General features: G+C 42.6%; 1 protein-coding gene across 4 annotated transcripts in view; it reads left to right on the top strand.

Moving 5' to 3' along the window:
- The first annotated feature begins 1,073 nt into the window (after positions 1 to 1,073).
- Positions 1,074 to 19,030, top strand: part of ATG10 (autophagy related 10) — a 110,931-nt gene continuing 92,974 nt past the window's right edge. Inside the window, exons 1-3 of one of the 4 annotated variants that reach the window (XM_088457911.1) lie at positions 1,117 to 1,151; positions 1,699 to 1,888; positions 15,726 to 15,856. In XM_088457911.1, coding sequence (XP_088314037.1) covers positions 15,737 to 15,856 — 120 coding nt within the window. In that variant the 5' untranslated portion in view covers positions 1,117 to 1,151; positions 1,699 to 1,888; positions 15,726 to 15,736. Of the gene's footprint in view, positions 1,152 to 1,224; positions 1,292 to 1,698; positions 1,929 to 15,725; positions 15,857 to 19,030 lie in introns of those variants that run through there. The other 3 variants (XM_088457908.1, XM_088457912.1, XM_088457909.1) reach the window with 3 other exon arrangements.

The following is a 19,030-nucleotide window of genomic DNA, read 5'->3' as shown; positions in this document are numbered from 1 at the left end:
CCATCGTCTGCTGCATTAGCATAAACACAAAGTAGCGCTGCGGAAAAAGATACAGTACTGGCTGTATCAGCATCCACCTCTGAATCAGGCCCTTAATATGGTAGAAAATTGTAAATAGTAAAAATGGCTGGAGAGACAGTTGTGGGCTGGCTGGAGAGACAATAGTGGGTGCTGGCTGGTGAGACAGAAGAGGGTACTGACTGGTGAGACAGAAGGGGGTGCTGGCTGGAGAGACAAATGGGGGCTGGCTGGTGAGACAGAAGAGGGTGCTCACTGATGAGAGACAGAATGGGGGCTGGCTGGTGAGACAGAAGGGGGCGGGCTATAGAGAAAGAAGGGGGTGCTGGCAGGAGAGACAGAAGGGGGTGCTGGCTGGAGAGACAAATGGGGGCTGGCTGGTGAGACAGAAGAGGGTGCTGACTGGTGAGATAGAATGGGGGCTGGCTGGTTAGACAGAAGAGGATGCTGGCTAGAGAGAAAGAATGGGGGCTGGCTGGTGAGACAGAAGAGAAGTGGTGATGGCTGGAGAAACAGAAGGGGGGGGCTAGACACAGAATCCTCCTATTTAGAATTTTGCCAACGTTTATTATTGATAACAAGATCCACAAAGTATTTGTTTGTGATGTTTATAGGATGGATAAAAATAATGTTTACTTTAGGTTTCCCTTCTCGAAATTTCAATAAAAAATTAATAATAATTTTTCTTGGACATTTCTATTTTCTGAAAATACAAAGTCTTCTGAAAAAAAAGAAGGTATAATTTGTGCGGGTACCAAATAAACAAATCAGTTATATTAAAACACATCAGTTATATTAATGTTAGAATGTGACGAGTGCAAATGTGACAAAATGACCTCAGCAGAAGGGTGAAAACCCCCTCAGCAGCATAGGGGTTAAATGCAGTGTTAGTAGTAATATAACCAGTGACATATATAAATTCCCAGCCATGCGGTAGGTTTTGCATTGTACATAAAGAAAGATCAATGACATCTCCCATATTCTCATGAGTGCGGTAATGCAGACAGCAGGGCTGTAGTATGTAGTATAATACGGTAGTGTGCAGTGAGGGATGCTGGGAGAGGCGCCGCTCTGGGTGCAGCGTGGTCTGTACAGGCAGCAGCAGAGACACTACACTAGCAGGAAGTCATCATGTGAGTCCTGCATGTTAGTATGTGTCCAGGTGCAATGTGTCAGATGGATGTTATTGTTACCATGTTAATGACTGTTTGTCTATACACTGTGAGGACTTGGTGTTGACGAGGAAGTTAAGATGGGAACTCACAGGGACTTTGTATGAACTTATTTTACGCAGTTTAATACCACTACTAATATATTCTGTATATTACAGTGTTGCTAGCCCATGGGAGGAGTGCACTGGCTACTTACATTGTAGCATGGGTTTGGCAGACATTTTACAAATAAATTATCATGAAATTGAACGCACAACACATGTAAATAATGAAACCAAAATGAGTGTTATTAGCAGTCAGTCATTTGGAAATTGGCACATAATACTATCATTTACTAACAGTACAAATATGAATCTTTGCAAATTATTGGTGTAGCAGTTAATGAACAGGTATTTACAGATTTTACAGTTCTAAATTATGGAGAGCATACATTACTCTCTAACATGATGATGGAATACTTTTGGACTCAAAACGTAATGATTGTGTTTTTATATTTACACAACTATAGGCCTGATTCAAACGGATCACGATTGCGATCACAGCTGTGCAATGGCACATAATGCAGCTGCGATAATATGCCCAAAGTCTGCCACCGCTCAGCCAGCATAGAGACACCCACTACTGCTTTCTCACATCTATATCTCGCAGTCCTGCATATACATCGGAGCACATCGGCCCCTCACACACAATTACAGCAGGTCTGACCCATCGCAGAAATTGCAAGTCTTGTCGCACGCAGTGAGTACTCAAGCAGCGTATGCAATCGCAGTGGCTAATTTATGCACGCCCATGCAATGGTATTTAAATGGACAGATACGCCTGTGTTTCTGCAACCACGCCCCCGTCACCACCCCCAAATGCTCGCGGCATGTCACTCACTCTGCGATGTATTCCGGTCTGCATGCGTAATCGCTGTGTGATGGCGTGCACACGCAATGTGGTGCGTATGCATGCAAAGTACGCAACAAGCGACTAATCTTCGTACGTGGTTGCAATTGCGATCTGTGCTGAATCAGGCCCTGTGTACGCTAACAATGCAGTTCTGTCACTTCCAGTTGTTTTATATATACAAATAAAATGCCCATTTTTGGCAAGAAAAGATGATCGGTGCGGCCAAGTTGTTGATGGTTGTAATTATATACTTACCATTGGCAGATGGTAGCAAATCACTAATGTCCTGAGACAAATTGATCCTGCTACATGGCCTGAGTGCCAGGTAACCGATTTGGGGGATTTATTTACGAAGTGTCAGGTTGAAGCCCAATATTTAAAAGGGCAGTGCTTTTCCTAGCAAGACATGGCTAGTAAAATCATTGCCCTTTTAAATATCAAGCATAAACACAAACAGAAGTGTCGGGTTGTAATAAAACCCTCAGGGGTAAATTTGCTCATAGCAACCAATCAGATTCTAGCTATTATCTTCTAGAGGTGCTATTTAAATGTTAAGTAGATTCTGACGGTTGCTATGGGCAACATCTCCATTTCTAAAAAGTCTCACTTTAGTAAATTTACCCCTCAGTGTCTATCCCGGCCATTCACATTGCCAAACCTGGCAAGATCTCTTTTGGTGCTACTAGCGCCTGTTAGAAGATGTTGGCATAAAGAAGCTGTCACGCTCACTAACATGGCCGGGTTTATGATCATTTCAAGTTTGCTTTGATTTATTATTGCATTTGATGGTGCAGCTCTTGCCAATTGGCTAATATCGCTGCTGATCTCTAATATGTATGCTGACTGCTTTATTTAGTATCTCTGTTGTACAGCTGAAGCAAATCTTTTTTTTGGGGGGGGTCAATCCAATTCCATGTGATGTAGTCACGGGTGCAAGTCATCGCGACAATGGGCGCACTTGATCGCAGCCTGAATTTGCATAAAAGAGCTCGCATCCCCATAGGTTTTAGAGCAAAATTATGTGAATTTGGGCTCGGAGCAGGGTGCGAGATGCCGTGCCATTGCCAGCGTTTTAACGCCGTTGCAATGGCAACTCGCACCTGTCGCAAGCAATTGGATTGACCTCTTAGTCTGAAATTTGTCTCCTTTCACAAAGGCCTACAAACGATTACAAATAAAGTTTGCAAACATTTTTATTTTTGCAGTGTTGATTAGATAATGTAATGCATTTTCTAGTATTGCATTAAATACACAATCCATTTACCCACGAAGGTGCAATTTATCCTTGCAATGGCATTCCCATGGCATTGCCGACACTGCAACTCATGCTTTGGACTCACACATTTTTTTATGCAGCTCTATAGGGCTGTGAACAAAAATCTGCTAGACCGGAATTACTGTATGCCGCACTTGTGGCTGTGAGTAATTTGCAGGTAATTGTATTGATCCCTGTACGTTGATTCTGTTTTCTTCACTTTACAGAATATTGTTAATATCCTTTATTTATATGGCGCCACAAGGGATCTGCAGCGTCTTACAAAAATACAAACAATGTGTGTGAGGGCTTTGTAAGTTGGTCTGAGTAGTTTGAAATTAAATCTGGAGGGGAAGGGGAGCCAGTGAAGAGCTTGTAGGAGAGGGCAGGCAGATGTAGTGTGTCTGGAGAGGAAGATGAGCCAGGGAGCAGCATTAAGGTCTTATTGTAGTGGAGTCAGGGAGGCCAGATAAGAGGAGATTGCAATAGTCCAGTCTGGAGATGATCAGTGAACGGATGAGGGTCTTGGTTTCCTCCAGGGTGAGAAGGGTCGAATCCTAGAAATATTTTTGAGTTGGAAATGGTAGGTCTGTGAGAGGTACTAGACGTGTGGTTTGAAGGAGAGGGAGGAGTCAACGATGACTCCAAGACAGCAAACTTGTGGGCTAGAGGAGATGGTGGTGGTGAATTACGCAAGGTGAGGGTATTCGGGAGGGTGGCAAGATTATCGTCTCAGTCTAAAGCTGCATACACACGTAAGATTTTCTGTCAAACCATCCAACTTTTTGATTGGTTGGAATGAAAATCTGGTAACATATGGGAGTAACTGATGATCAGCAATTTGCTAATAAATGCCAGAAAACAGATGAAAATGGTCGGTCAGACAAGTTTTTTAAATGATTGATTTAAACATTTTGTTCAAATAACAGTTTTTGTCCATTTTCCGGCATTTGGGAGCAAATTGCTGATTGTCATTTGCTTTCATACCTTACCAGATTTTCATTCCAACCAATCAACAAGTTGGTCCAACCAATCAACAAATCTTTACGTGTGTATGCAGCTTTAGACATGTTAACTTTATGAAAGCACTGGGACATCCAAGAGGAAATAGCAGAGAGACAGTTGGAGATACGAGTGAGAAGAGTGGGGGAAAGAAAGGTCAGGGGAGGAGAGGTAGATCTGAGTGTCATCAGCATAGAGATGATATTGGAGACAAGAAGAGCTGATGAGCTCACCTAAAAAGGATGTACAGATGGAGAAAAAGGGGTTTATTTACTAAAGTGCAGGTTTTTAGAAGTGGAGATGTTGCCCATAGCATCCAATCAGATTTTAATTTACATTTATCTAGCACCGTCTAGAAGATAATAGCTAGAATCTGATTGGTTGCTGTGGACAACATCTCCACTTCTGAAAAAACGTCACTTTAGTAAATATACCCCTAGGAGAGGCCCAAGAACAGAGCCTTGGGGGACACCTATTGGCAGAGGAAGTGGGGGGGGGGGAAGTGGAGTCATGAGAGGAGACTGAGAAAGAATGGTCAGAGAGATAGGAGGGCAGTATCACACAGACCAAGGGAGTGAAGGCTCTGCAGGAGGAGAGGATGGTCCACAGTGTAGAAAGCAGCTGTGGAGTCAAAGAGAATGAGCAGACAGTAGTGGCCCTTGGATTTGGCAGCAAAGAAGTCAATACATACTTTAGGGAGGGCAGATTCAGTGTAGTGGAGAGGACGAAAGCCAGACAGAAATGGGTCGGGCAGGGAGTGGGAGGAAAGAAAGGCAGTGAGATGGTTGTAGACAATACGCTCAAGGAGTTTGGAGGCGAGAGATGGGTAGTGGTGTCAATGAAACTGCCCAGAAATGCTTACTCTTTTTTTATGGGTGAATAATGTGTAATACAGAAGCAATTAGCTAATCATTACTGTACATTAAGAATATTGATTATTAAGGGCCTAAATCCATGTAATGTATGGTCGCTTAGGGCAAGCTGACATGGGCATTTTAGACCTAGGTGCCCATGAGAACATTAGAAGTGGGCAGGTGGGGGGATAAATGATGCCTATGGCTGTGCAAAAATCAGGGCAGTCTGCTTGTGTCTAGTGTTAAAGATAAATTAACAATATACATAACTGCAATTGTCTTACATATATACTGTGTGTGTATGTGTATATATATATATGTAATGCGTTGCACACTTTTTAATACAAAACAAAGTAAAGTAGCCTTTCATGTGGTTATTTTTTGGAAATGATGCATGTGGAGGTTGAAATATACACTACGGGGTATATTTACTAAAGTGAGAGTTTTTAGAAATGGAGATGTTGCCCATAGCAACCAATCAGATTCTACTTTATTATTATTATCCTTTATTTATGTGGCACCACAAAGGTTCAGCCGCGCCTTACACAGTACATAATTGAGCACACAAGAAAAACAGATAATTGTAATACAAAACAATACTGGACAAGGACATGATTTTATAAACTTAGCTGCATAATACAAGTAGTAGGGCCTCAGCAACCAAATGTTAGGTGTCAACTGGGGAGTTAGGAGTAAAAGATATTATGAGTAGGAGGAGGAGATGCAATAAGGGACCTGCTCGTGAGAGCTTACATTCTAAACTTAACAATTAACTACAGTAGCACCTTCTAGAAGATATTAGCTAGAATTTGATTGGTTGCTATGGGCAACATCTCCACTTCTAAAAACTCTCACTTTAGTAAGTATACCCCTACTAGTTTATTTTTGTATTGTAGGGACAAATCTAACAAAACCAAGCAGTCCTGTGTTAACAGTTTGGCCTTGAAAATGTGGATACACAAATTACATACAGTAGGTGGTAACTTCGGACTCAGATAATTTGGCTGTGTATTACACTAAACGGAGATTGGGATTGACATCAAAAGTATTTCACAGCACCTAGTGCAGAGACATAGATTTTTGTGACAATAATTGATTTAATACCTGTCAGATAATCTCTGCCCCTTATTACTTTGATGTACCGTAACGACAACTGGAAAATGTTGAAACTGCTATTTGTTTTATTTGTGTATTTTTTCCCTTGGGTGCTGTGAATTCTATAATTCCACTGTATCACTGTATCTATTCTACATTTAATCAACAGGTTGGATCACTCACACAGCCTCTGTTTTCAGCAGGTACTACAGCACTAGCCGCAGAGAAAGGAAATGTGGGTGAGAGGGCCTTTCTCACTAAATCACAAAGCAAATGTGCACAAACCAACCACAATCGACAGGGCAGTCGTTTGTCTCTTTTGCCCTGCAGTGATTTGTGCATATTTTTTTTTAAAGACAAATAATATAAAAAGCTGTAGAATTTTATGTTAAATTACAAAGGAATAAAACAGAAAATGCCAGAAAAGTAGAAAAAAAACAAGATGCTTTGGGGGGGACATTTGAGGCGACTTTAAAAAATGTAGAAAAAAAAAAAAGATAAAATGTCTTTCATTGAATTCGGGGTGCATTATTTAGCTAAGAAGCTTATTTCAGGGTAATTTGAGGCCATTTTTTTTACCCCAAGAATGACATAATTATTGGCCCAGTTGAGCTAATTGAAAACTTCCAAATGCCTAATTAGTCATTAGGGGGGTGTCTGATGGATTCTAGAGCAAGTCCCAACATTTTTTCCTTAAAATAAAGTTTTTCCCTATCTTTTCAACTTCCTCAAAGGGGTGGGGGGGTGGTTTGTGAACAATATACTCTGAAAAAGATATGCGAGTTTGGAATTGAATTGCAAATGTAAATTTGCTGTGAATTCGCCTTGCAGGACCAAACTCCCACCTAATTGAATTCCCCATGTGGTGTTCTGTTTTGAAGGGATCTGAGCAAGATGTGCTCAAATAACTTACTAGCAGTGCTGTAACTTATTACGCTCTGGGCAGTAATCCACTTTCTTTAGCCGGAGCCCCCGTCCCCTAGGTGTGATGTCACATGATTAGGGGGCGGGGCGGCAAAGGGGCCAGTCCTGGAAAAGTGTGACAGTTTAGCACATTGTGCTTAATTTAAATAGATTATTAGGCAGTTTTGTCATTGCATTAGATACTTACCTAGTAACATATTTTTTTCATAGTAAAGAAAAGGAGAAATTGTCCCCAGCAGATGACTTTGTTCAGTTTAAAGGTGTCATGCTAGATTAAAGGAAATTTATTTAACAGAATTTTGTTTTTTAACTAATGTTTGAAATAATCTTATTCATTAACAGAACTGTAGTTTAATGGAAACAAACCTCTTGTACAGAGGGTTTACTTTTTATTTGCGTTAATTATTCAGAAAATGTACTTAATATTCCAGTGGCATTGACAATTTGTTGCTTTGGATACAGTGGATAAAGCAGCAGATGTAAAAATTGTAACACAGAAATGATGTGCAAACACAGAGAAGCACAATTGCCTGACATTTATATAATAAGCGAGCATGTCTGTCCGTTTGTCCTTTATACACAGCCAGCGTTTTGGACCTAGCTCCACCAAATTTGACATGGTGGTGTAGTCACACAATCCCTAAAATGGGGACACTCTTAAAATACACATGTTCTGGGGCTGACTCCACTGGAAATTGGCAGTCTGCCAAAAACCTGTTTGACATCAGTATCCTTTTACCTCAGCCTGAGCAAACTTGATGACTCACGCAAGTTTAGATTAAATCCAGAGCCTCTGTGTTTTCATGCAAGGGCATAACTAGAACTTTGTAGGCCACATAGCAAACTCTTAAAAGCCCCTGCCCCCCCCCACTGAGGTAAAAAAAGCACATAAATTTGCCCCCACACAGAGCTCATTCAGGTTATGCCATACAGTAGTACCTTTTATACACATTATGCCATGCAGTAGTAGTGCCCCTTATATATTATGCCACACAGTAATGTCCTTTACTCTACACAGTAATACCCCTTACACATTATGCCACAATGTACCCTTTACAGATTATGCCACACAGTAGTAGTGTCCCATATAACACAATTATTCCACACAATAGTAGTGCTCCTATTACATTATGCCCCACATGGCAACTCACTTCCCTGTGTCCCTCCAGCAGCCTCTCGCCTCCCCCTGTGTGCCATTAGCAGTCAGCAGGTGTGGATTTGGGGCCGGGACGCCAGCTAATTACAACTGGCACAGTGGCAGACATGTATAGACAGTGCTGGTGCAATTTGAATCTGACACTTGTCGCGAGCCAATTGGAGCTCGCAGACTGGCAGGCAATCAGGAGCTGCCACTGCTGATTGACTGCCGGGTGCGAGCCCTGATTGCCTCATGACCGACAGCGATGTCTCTCCATGACTACCTGCCAGTGTGCCAGCTGTAATCAGCTGGCTAGCCGGCACCAAATCAACATTGCTGACACCTGGACCCCCTCGATGGTCCTGACTAGACAGGCCCATCTTGTGTGCGTAACTGGGTGCAGGGGAAGCGGCGGGCCACAGACTGGGTGCGGGGAGAGCGACGGGAGACACCCACGGTAGTTACGTCACTGTTTGCATGCATGTTGGCAAACTGGGGTCCTTTTCAGGATTAATGGAATGGGGTTATAGGTGAGGACAATGTAACAAAGGCTGCAGGTATACTTCAGGGTCCAGTCTTCAACCTGGGCAACACTGGGTATCCCAGTTAGTTAAAAATAAAAATCAATAAAAATTATTTTGTCACACTCTCTGTTTGGGCAGGAATGAGTGTGTAATTCCGGCTGTCGGGATGCCTCCTGCCAGAATACCGAAAGTGGCATCCCAATCGATTGGTATCCAGACAGGGGTATACTTACCCTTCACTCCCTAACCTTCCCTTTTTGTAGCCTAACCCTAACCCTCCCCGTTAGTGCCTAAACCCAAGTCTTCCCCCTTCGTGCCTAAACCTAACCCTCCCCCATTAGTCCCCCCCATTAGTCATCCCCCCCCCCGTGGCTAACCCTAAGGGCGCCCCGGACTTACCTCATTTGGGCTGGCGTTCCGGGAATAAGATAGGCATCAGTATTTTGACGCCTATCTTAAGTCCCTTGTCGGGATTCCGATGTTGGTATAGAGACCGGTGGCCGTCTCGTAACTACATCCCGTTTGGGCACTATGGACTGAAAGTTTCTGGAGTTTTTTGTTATAACTTATATAGTATATGTCTGTGCAAAGCAGGATTACATAAGGTGCAATGCTAAAATAAATAAAAGTACCTCACTAAGAACCGTCATTTCTTAATTTGCCTTACCAAACTGTAAATGTTAAAACAGAGAAATGTATATTGGCGCCCACCTGTCTGAAATGGAATAAATGACAGACAGCTCTCCTAGGGGTCTCCCAACACCCTAATGCAAACAGACTTTTAGATAGATGAAGGATAGCACCATAATGTCTGACCCGGACCAAGAAGACACTCAATCCAAATAATGAAAATTATTTTTATTTTTCTGATAACACAAAAAAACTCAGTATAAATATATACTTTAAATAGAATAGTCATATCCATAAAATTGATACCAATAAATATTGCCGGTAATAATACAATCACATATACTCTGTTGATATAAACGGATAAATATCCTGAGTTTACACTTATAAAAAATGGCACCAGCTCTGTGCCCTGTTTATTAACTGTAAAATTGTATCTACTTTACATCAGAAACAAAGTTGCATATCCTTTTAGTAAGTATCCTTTCCACAAGAATACAAAATGATACTCAAATGTGACCAATCCTTAGTGTAGTCCAGATACCTGAGTATGTAAAATTAATATGACTGATGATCCACAAAGATCTAGATCTATTTAGGAGAACAATTGGCGTGACATCTCCCCATATACATTACATATTTAAAAGATGAGGGCCAAACATCATGTCCTTTATTGTCCCGCTTATTAGCTTGATGTAAGAAAATGGACAGATAATCAGCTCACCTAGTGACCAGACTCAGACTCTCCGTGGTGTAATGTGAGCAAATTCACCGTGTGGATATGGCCTGTCTGGCCCGTCTCTGCTGTATGCTGTCCGGCTGCTGGTTCATCGGAACAGCTGACTTGCGTGCCGGGTAACAGCCAGATGGTAAGCGGAGCTCTACGGAGGCGCTCAGCTTAGCAGTTCCCACTCCGAACCTCCAGCGGCTACAGTTTTGGATGGTACACAAAGCTCAATGGAGGCGCTCAAGTGAGCAATTCAACTCCGGAGCTATAGCGGCTGTCGCACTCAGGTCAAGTGATCACCGGGGTTTCACGAACAATAAGCACTGATGGTGCAATTAAATATATACCTGACCATATATGCAAAATTTGTGTATATATATATATATAAAAATAAATAATACACGAATATAATATATAAATAATAATTATATATAATAATAATAAAAGCAAATAAAATAAAAAGATATTAGATAAAGTAATGAAATGAATTGAAATAAAATAAAACAATATATACCTATAATGGGATAGATACTACATATATGCGATAAACATCTATTGCAAACCTATAATATATTATGAAAAAAATATGAAAAAAAGAATAATAATGGTTAGAATGATGGTATCTGTGAGGAGACAAATCCAAATGTGTCACTTATAAGTTCTCGATAATGACTCAAATTAGAGAAGGGATAGAGATGGCTAAATATAGAGATATTGACCCCTGACTGTAATATACAGCACCCCTAAAAAACTCTTGAGGGTATACTCCAAAGAAAGTGGACATGGGTGGTAGAACTGTGTTTCTATTTTTCTATTAGAGAAACTCAAGGTCCACTGTCTCATTGAGCCCCTCTGGATGGAGGGTGCTCAACTGGTGGATCCAATATGCCTATCTCATGCAGAGTCTTGAGTATCTATCTCCCTGTCTCATTGTTGTAGGTATATGTTCTAATCACCATAGTCTTAGATCTGTAATTTCCCCACCATGTTCTAGATGATGTCGAGGAACACTGTGGGTAGTAACTTTATTGAGTATGTTTCTACGGTGTTCTAGAAATCTCTTTTTTCGAGGGCGAGTGGTACGGCAGACATACTGCAGGCCATATTTACATTGTAACAGATATGACATACGAGGTCTCGCAATTGGTATTGGTAGTTAGTGGATGAACAATGTTGGTTACTGTGGATTTGATTGTTGTATTTATATGTTGCATAAATATGCATCTGGAATGTCCACATCGAAAAGTGCCCAAAGGAATTTTTTTTTCCCTTAGCCAGGACGTTTCCTGTTGAGCTGTTGACCTAAAAGTACTTGGTGCTAAAAGGCTCTGTAGATTTCTGGCTTTTCCAAAAATCACGATAGGTTGTTGTTTAAGACTCTACTTTAACAATGGGTTCAACAGCAGTAGTGGGTAATTGTTTTTAATAATTCTTTTTATTTGATTTGCAGATTGATTATACTTGGATACAAAAACTACAGATGAATCTATATTTGTATTGTCCCTCTGGGAAGAAGTATTCGTGCTATCCAATTCCGCACTGTTATTTGCTCCTATAGGGTTTCTAGGTAACCTTACCAATGATTCACTCTTTAAATTATCCACCTTTACTTTAGCCTGAGATAATAAGACTTGGGGGTAACCTTTCTCTTCCAATGCTCTACAGCAGGGGCTGGCTGGCAACTTTTAGCCTGGGGGGCAAATGCATGCAGGCGGCCCTGGCAGAGGAGTAGCGTGTAGCCCGGGTGCCCGAAGAATATGCGTGCTACGGCACCCCCCCCCCCCCTCAAGTGTTCCAGGGAGGAGGCGGGTCCATATGGGATTAATGTAAGGTAAAAATAAAGATTAGGGCAGCCCCCTGTCGTAGTGCCCATATGCAGTGCCCCCGTGTGCCACAGGAGAGAACACCCTTATGCAGGCCTCCAGTAGTGATCCCCCTATGCAGTGCCCCTTGTGCCCCAGTAGTAAGCCCCTTATATAGTGCCCCCCAGTAGTGGTCCCCCCGTGCAGTGCCCCTTGTGCCCCCAGTAGTAAGTCCCTTATATAGTGCCCCTAATAGTGGTACCCCCTATGCAGTGCCCCTTATATAGTGCCCCCAGTAGCAGTCCACCCCCCATGCAGTGCCCCCAATAGTGGTAACCCTTATGCAATGCCCCTTAAATAGTGGCCCCAGTTGTAGTCTCCCCCCTATGCAGTACCCCCAGTATTGCCCTTTATATAGAACCCCTAGCAGTGGTCCCTCGATGCAGTGCCCCCAGTGGTAGTCCCCTCCCCCTATGTAGTCCCCTTTGCAGTGCCTCCCTTTGTAGTGCCCCCATTAGTAGTAGTCCCCCCAGTAGTAGTCCCCCCCTTGTAGTGTCCCCAGTAGAAGTAGTCCCCCCCTTGTAGTGTCCCCAGTAGTAGTAGTCCCCAGTAGTAGTAGTCCCCTACCCCCCTTGTAGTGCCCCCAGTAGCAGTAGTCCCCTTATAGTGCCCCCAGTAGTAGTAGTCCCCAGTAGTAGTAGTCCCCTCCCCCTTGTAGTGCCCCCAGTAGTAGTAGTAGTCCCCCCCCCTTGTAGTGCCCCAGTAGTTGTAGTCCCCCACCCCCCTTGTAGTGCCCCCAGTAGTAGTAGTCCCCCCCCCTTTGTAGTGCCCCCAGTAGTGCCAGACACCCCCCCCAGTAGACACACATAATATAAAAATCAAAATAAAAAAAACACTTACCTGAATCCCCGCTCCCGCCGCTGCCATCTGCTCCTCCGTCTGTCCTCCTGGGCCGGGCCGCTCTGCATTATGGGAGAGACGTCATATGACGTCATGATATCTCTCCCATTACCCACTGCGGGAGCCGGAAGATGGAGCGGCTCCTGCAGTGGGAACAGCTGCAGCTAATGAGAGTCTGACAGACTCTCATTGGCTGCTGATCAAAACAAACACACAGCTGTCGGAGCCGGCGGCTGTGTGTTTGTCACTTTTGTAGCGCTCATATTTCTGTACTGAGGAGCAATTGCGCTTCAGTCTTCTCAGCTGTCCTTGTGGTATGCTTGAGAGCCAGTTTTTCTGGGGATTACTTGAAAAGTCAATGAAGGTATTAGTATCTACCTCCTTATTGAAGGTATAGGAGGTGATAACACCCTCAATGACTTCCAAAGCGATATCCAAGAAATTAATCCTCTTCCTCTGTTTGTGGAAAGTGCTAGTGAAAGTTAAATTAAAATAATTTTTATTTAAGTGTGTAACAAAATCTATAATCGAGTGATCATCCCCATCCCAAATAAAGAATAAATCATCAATATAACGGCCATAGAGGACCAGGTGCGCCCCGAGATCCGCCCCCTAAATGAGCTCCTCCTCCACTCTCCCCATATATAGGTTGGCGAAACTCGAGGCGAACCTAGTCTCCATGGCCATCTCAGTGTGCTGTAAATAGTGCAAGTGATCAAAATTATTGTGTTTCAATATAAATAATATAGAATCTGTGAGAAAAAGTTTTTGCCTCTCTGAGACCCCTACCTGCAAGGACAGGAAGTGGTTGACGGCCTCCAACCCTTTATCATGTGGGTTCCTTCTGAAGAAATTCTCTATTGAGAAAGAAACTCATTTGGGTTGTCCCTGGATTCTAGTCTGCAAATCCTATTTGTGTCCAAGCCTGTGGAGATCCGCATGCACCATCAGTACTTATTGTTCGTGAAGCCTCGGTGATCACCTGACCTGAGTGCGGCAGCCACTATAGCCTCGGAGTTGAATTGCTCACTTGAGCGCTTTCGTTCAGCTTTATGTACCATCTGACACTGTAGCCGCTGGAGCTCCAGAGTGGGAACTGCTAAGCTGAGCGCCTCCGTAGAGCTCCACTTACCATCTGGCTGTTACCCGGCACGCAAGTCAGCTGTTCCGATGAACCAGCCGTCGGACAGCATACAGCAGAGACAGACCAGACAGGCCATATTCCCACGGTGAATTTGCTCACATTACACCATGGAGAGCCTGAGTCTGGTCACTAGGTGAGCTGATTATCTGTCCATTTTCTTACATCAAGCTAATAAGCGGAACAATAAAGGACATGATGTTCGGCCCTCACCTTTTAAATATATAATCTATATGGGGAGATGTTATGCCAATTGATCTCCTAAATAGATCTAGATCTTTGTGGATCATCAGTCATATTAATTTTACATACTCAGGTATCTGGACTACACTAAGGATTGGTGGCATTTGAGTATCATATCGTATGATATTTATCCGGTGATTGTATTATTGCCGGCAATATTGATTGGTATCAATTTTATGGATATAACTATTCTATTTAAAGTATATATTTATACAGAGGTTTTTTTTGTATTATCAGAAAAATAAAAATCGTTTTCATTATTTGGATTGAGTGTCTTCTTGGTCCGGGTCAGACATTGTGGCGCTATCCTTCATCTATCTAAAACTGTAAATGTGATTACATATTTTCTGATACTTCGGGGGAACTTTCTATTCGCTAATGGACGTGATTTGCTCTTCTGGAATAGCAAATGCTTGCACACATCTACATTGCAAGTTTTATCTTACACCCCATAGAAAGCAGTAGGAAACTTGTGATGCTGAGGCTACTGCAAGTGGCGATACGTGTGCATCCGGGCATTTTGCACATCATTGAATTGAATTTCCCCCATATGATGGTAGCCAAGAAAGTGGAATATATATCATAGACACAGTCTTGGTCTATGGGAAAACATAGGGTTGTCATTGGGTTGTCCCTGCTATCTCTCTCTCCCTGCTCTACAAGGCCGTAACTAAGGGTGTGCGATTTTTGCCATCACACAGGGAGCACTGGGGCGACACCATCGCTGCCCCACGGCACCTGCATGTGGCATGCAGGGTGCTGAGAAGGGTACCCTGCAGCCAGTAGCGCTTCTGTAGAGCTGCACGGGGCTTCGGGCATTCCCCCTTCAGTCTTTAGAGCTTCCTGGAGCATCCTTAGGATGCTCTGTGCAGTGCCCTACTTCCCGGAGCTGACGTGGCATCATGATGTAACGGGTGTAAGGGGTGTTGGAGAAGCGGCACTGGGTACTGCCCTGTTACGGTGCTGCTGCAATCAGTTATAGTTTCAGAACTTTCTGGAGCATGCTGTGCCTCAAATGACATCACGCCCCATCCTAAATGGTATTACATATACTTTGAAATGCCCCATGCTACAGTACTGTAAGATAATTATCACTCCTTAATAAGATTGCCAGGGAAACTCTGGGAAACACTTTAAAAGCCATTTCTAGATTTATTTTATTGTAGTATGTACAAAAAGGAATTTTAATCTTGATCAAGAGTCAAATTGTTTGGTGTTTTTTATGTCAATTCGGTTTTGCATTGGTGTAAATTGTGAAAGGAAAGAAAGCATTTCTCTTTGTATGCACAGGACTCTAAATGTTGTCATTTTGTCATTCCATGCTTTACAGTCTATCTGGTGGATGTATTTAGAAAAAAAAAAATTATTAACTATTTTATATGCATTCATTAACATTCATTTTGTATATACAGGCTCTTCCAGTATGGATTCTGAAAGCAAAAATGACTTTGTCCTGGGAGAACATGAATTCAGACACTGTTGTATGGAATTTTTGAAGCATTCACAAAATATAGAGGATGGCTGGGAGTGGAAAAATCTAAAGGTATTCGATGTATGAGTCACTATCTATGCATGATTTAATTTAAAATGTATTCTATTTCAGCATATTCATCAGTCTCTATTGCATTTGGTTTCAAGCTCAGAACATTGGAAAGATTTTTTCTTTAATCACAAAACTATGTACTTTTTTGTTTAGTCCTTTGTTTGCATAAGCTTTCAAAATGAAATTCACCCAAAATGTATTATGACTGGTTACATTTAAAGCAGGCATACCTACACTCCCAATTTGGTTGGGAGCCTCCCGAATATCGGGTGCTGCTCCCGACCCCCCAGAAAGGCAGGCAAGCCTCCGGCTGCCACCTGCCCTACCGACTATCTACTAGAAACCCCCCGCAGTGCGCTGAATCTGCCCCCAGCCGATGACGTGATCGTGCAGCCCCGCCCCTGGCCACGCCCCATAACAGACACATTGCCCAGCCACGCCCCCCACTGTTTGCAGGCAAGTACGATTTAACGGATCTCTACATCTCAAAAATAAGTTTATTAAAAACTGTTTTGTATGATTCACCTGCACCATATTGTGCATTGTACGGCAGAATTTGAAAGATCTAGAATTGTCTGTAATCCCTTTAGTTAGGATAGTGTTCCCACTAGGCTGTTTTAGCAAGGTGCCGCGCCCTGCCAAATGCACCCTATATTTAATGGCTGTGCCCGCTGATACAGCCTGCTGGGTGCCGCCAGGTTTCTGTGAAATAATCACTGAAGGGTGAATAGATGCCAAGCGCACGGCATCTGTTCACGCTGCAGGGAGAGCTTTGGTGCTGCCCAGCATCTCCGGGAACACCCCTTACAGTGATGAAAAGGGGGCGCATCTTAAGGACACACTCCTTTCCAATTGACCACACACTCTTTTTGGGCACACGCAGTGCACTGTTCACCTGCAAACACCCTGCTTGCGCTAGCATGAACATTATTAGGATACATCATTTGAAAAGTTGGGGGGTTTTCAGGGAATGGCTTAATTTTATAGATGAAAAGGAATTCTTCCAAGCACATACGTTCACACCCTGACCTGACTTCTATTAAGGGAATGGTGGAGGAGAGGTTCCCATGTTGTTTGCCTTATCTAGGCATACAGAAGGGAAGGAAGTTCTAAGAGTGCTCAAGGCCCAATTGTCCAGGGCTATAGAAATGAATGGGCAGAGAAAGCGCACTCCACAGCAGACGAACTGTGCAAAGCAACAGAATGAATCTATCTTCAAATCCACAATTAACTCAATGTGAGTGTGTTTTGAAATAGTCCCACCATGTAAGAGTGGGAGGGCAGAGCAATGCTAGACCATTGGAGCCTTTGGGGGATCCGCTGTTTGGTGGAAAATCTTGGTGAACGTCACTCAAAAAATATATTTAAGTTTTATCTTTTAAATATGCCTGGGGCAAGGTACCTGTTGTACATTGCAAGTAACTTGGGTATACTTCTCCTAGTATATGGTTTGTTGTGTATTGTCAGCATGAAAGTTTGTAATGAATGTTCAAGCTCATATTTGTTTAGTAGGGGATATTAAAAACTGATAGCTTAAAGCCGCATACACACTTAACGATATGCTCCATGAGCGATATAGTTAAGTGTTTCCCCTGCACTGCCGGGCTCAATGTCGTTAACGATACCGTTCTGTGACGGCACCCTCCCTCATCCCCGTACTTGCAGAACTTGACGATATCGTCAGGTTGCCCTTCAAGTACGGGCAATGAAAGACATTGTTGACGATCCGAGGGAGCGCACATCGTTAATGATGTCTTGCATACACACTGGACGATATTGAACGCGATTAACGATATCGTGTAGTGTGTATGTGGCTTAAGAATGTGAATAAAAAATGTGTGGAATGGATGCCCATGCTTGAGAAGGGCATAGAGCCAATGGTAACATGGTCATTTTAATTTGGCAATGCCCCAACTAATTTATTTTATCCTGCAAAAGTTTAGGTGCCTCCAGTCTCTTATTCCATTGTCCGATCCCATTGAACTGATTACATTTCCAGAGACTAGAGAGTGCTGTGCTCCGTTCAGCACTGCCTAGATGCTTGGCTCTGTGTATTAGCAGTAAGAGGAAAAGACATACTAACAAGGGTAATAGGCAAGTAAGTGGGGCTTAGTGGATAGTGCAGCAGGAGAAGAGGGTTCAGTCATTCGTGTTAGTCTCTGATAGTGCAGTGTTTGTGTGTTAGCGAATGTGCGTGTGTTACCAGGCATTCGGTTACTGTGAGCTACTGTACAGTAATTCACTTTCTGTGATACATTTGTGTCATTACATGCAGAGACTTATCCCCTGGTTCTAGCTCTCTTCTTTTGCAGTCAGCATGGTTTAAATAGCTGCGTTTCAAGAATGAAAATAAGACGTTTTTCTGCATATGAGTAGAATTTGGGTTTCTCTATTTATGACCTTTATACAATATTCCAGTATCTAACACCTGATAATAAAATGGCCATAAGTAGGATCACTGATGATCCTTACAATAAAAGACAGCCTTTACGTTATGTATGACCATAACTATGTTATGTTTTTCTACTGTTTCGTTCTTCTACAAGGCCACAGAAAACCAGATGCCATGGCAACTATGACTTGACCAGCCCTGGCCATAAATACTGTCTGAGATAGCCAATTAGTTATGAAGGACAGATGAAGGGCTAAAATGCATTAAGTGTTCAACTTGAAAAGGTTAAAGTGTGCTTCACAATGACTAGACGGGCTTCTGCAACTAAACACACGAGGGAAATGCACATACTGCTATAGACGATGAGTTATCATTAGCACAAATACAGTTTTATGTCCATATATTAGATATATGTAGTACGCTGTTACCAGTTATTTTGAACAAAGGAATAAAATCTGAGATAGTTTATCAAAAAAGCAAATTCCATATATTCTTTCAGGTCAGTCTATTGTAAAGCATGTCTATTGCGTACATACTGTACATTGAAGAGAACCATTTTGATGAGCTGAACCATTGTTCATTAGTCTATCAACTAGTTTGGAACTAGTGACGTCACTGCAGTATGAGGCCACTAATTGCTAGGAATGTAAGGTAAATATTGGCTCCATCCCCGCAAAATGGCTGCCGTCGCTGTGATTAGGAGACAAGTACTCTCCTTCATGACCATAGCTATAGAAAAAGTATACAGAAACAAACAATGAAAAGTAATTTGCTTTCCATTT

This window comes from Taudactylus pleione, unplaced genomic scaffold, assembly GCF_031769625.1.
Source record: "Taudactylus pleione unplaced genomic scaffold, aTauple2 ptg000792l, whole genome shotgun sequence".
Taxonomy (NCBI): domain Eukaryota; kingdom Metazoa; phylum Chordata; class Amphibia; order Anura; family Myobatrachidae; genus Taudactylus; species Taudactylus pleione.
This window is presented reverse-complemented; position numbering and strand designations above follow the sequence as displayed.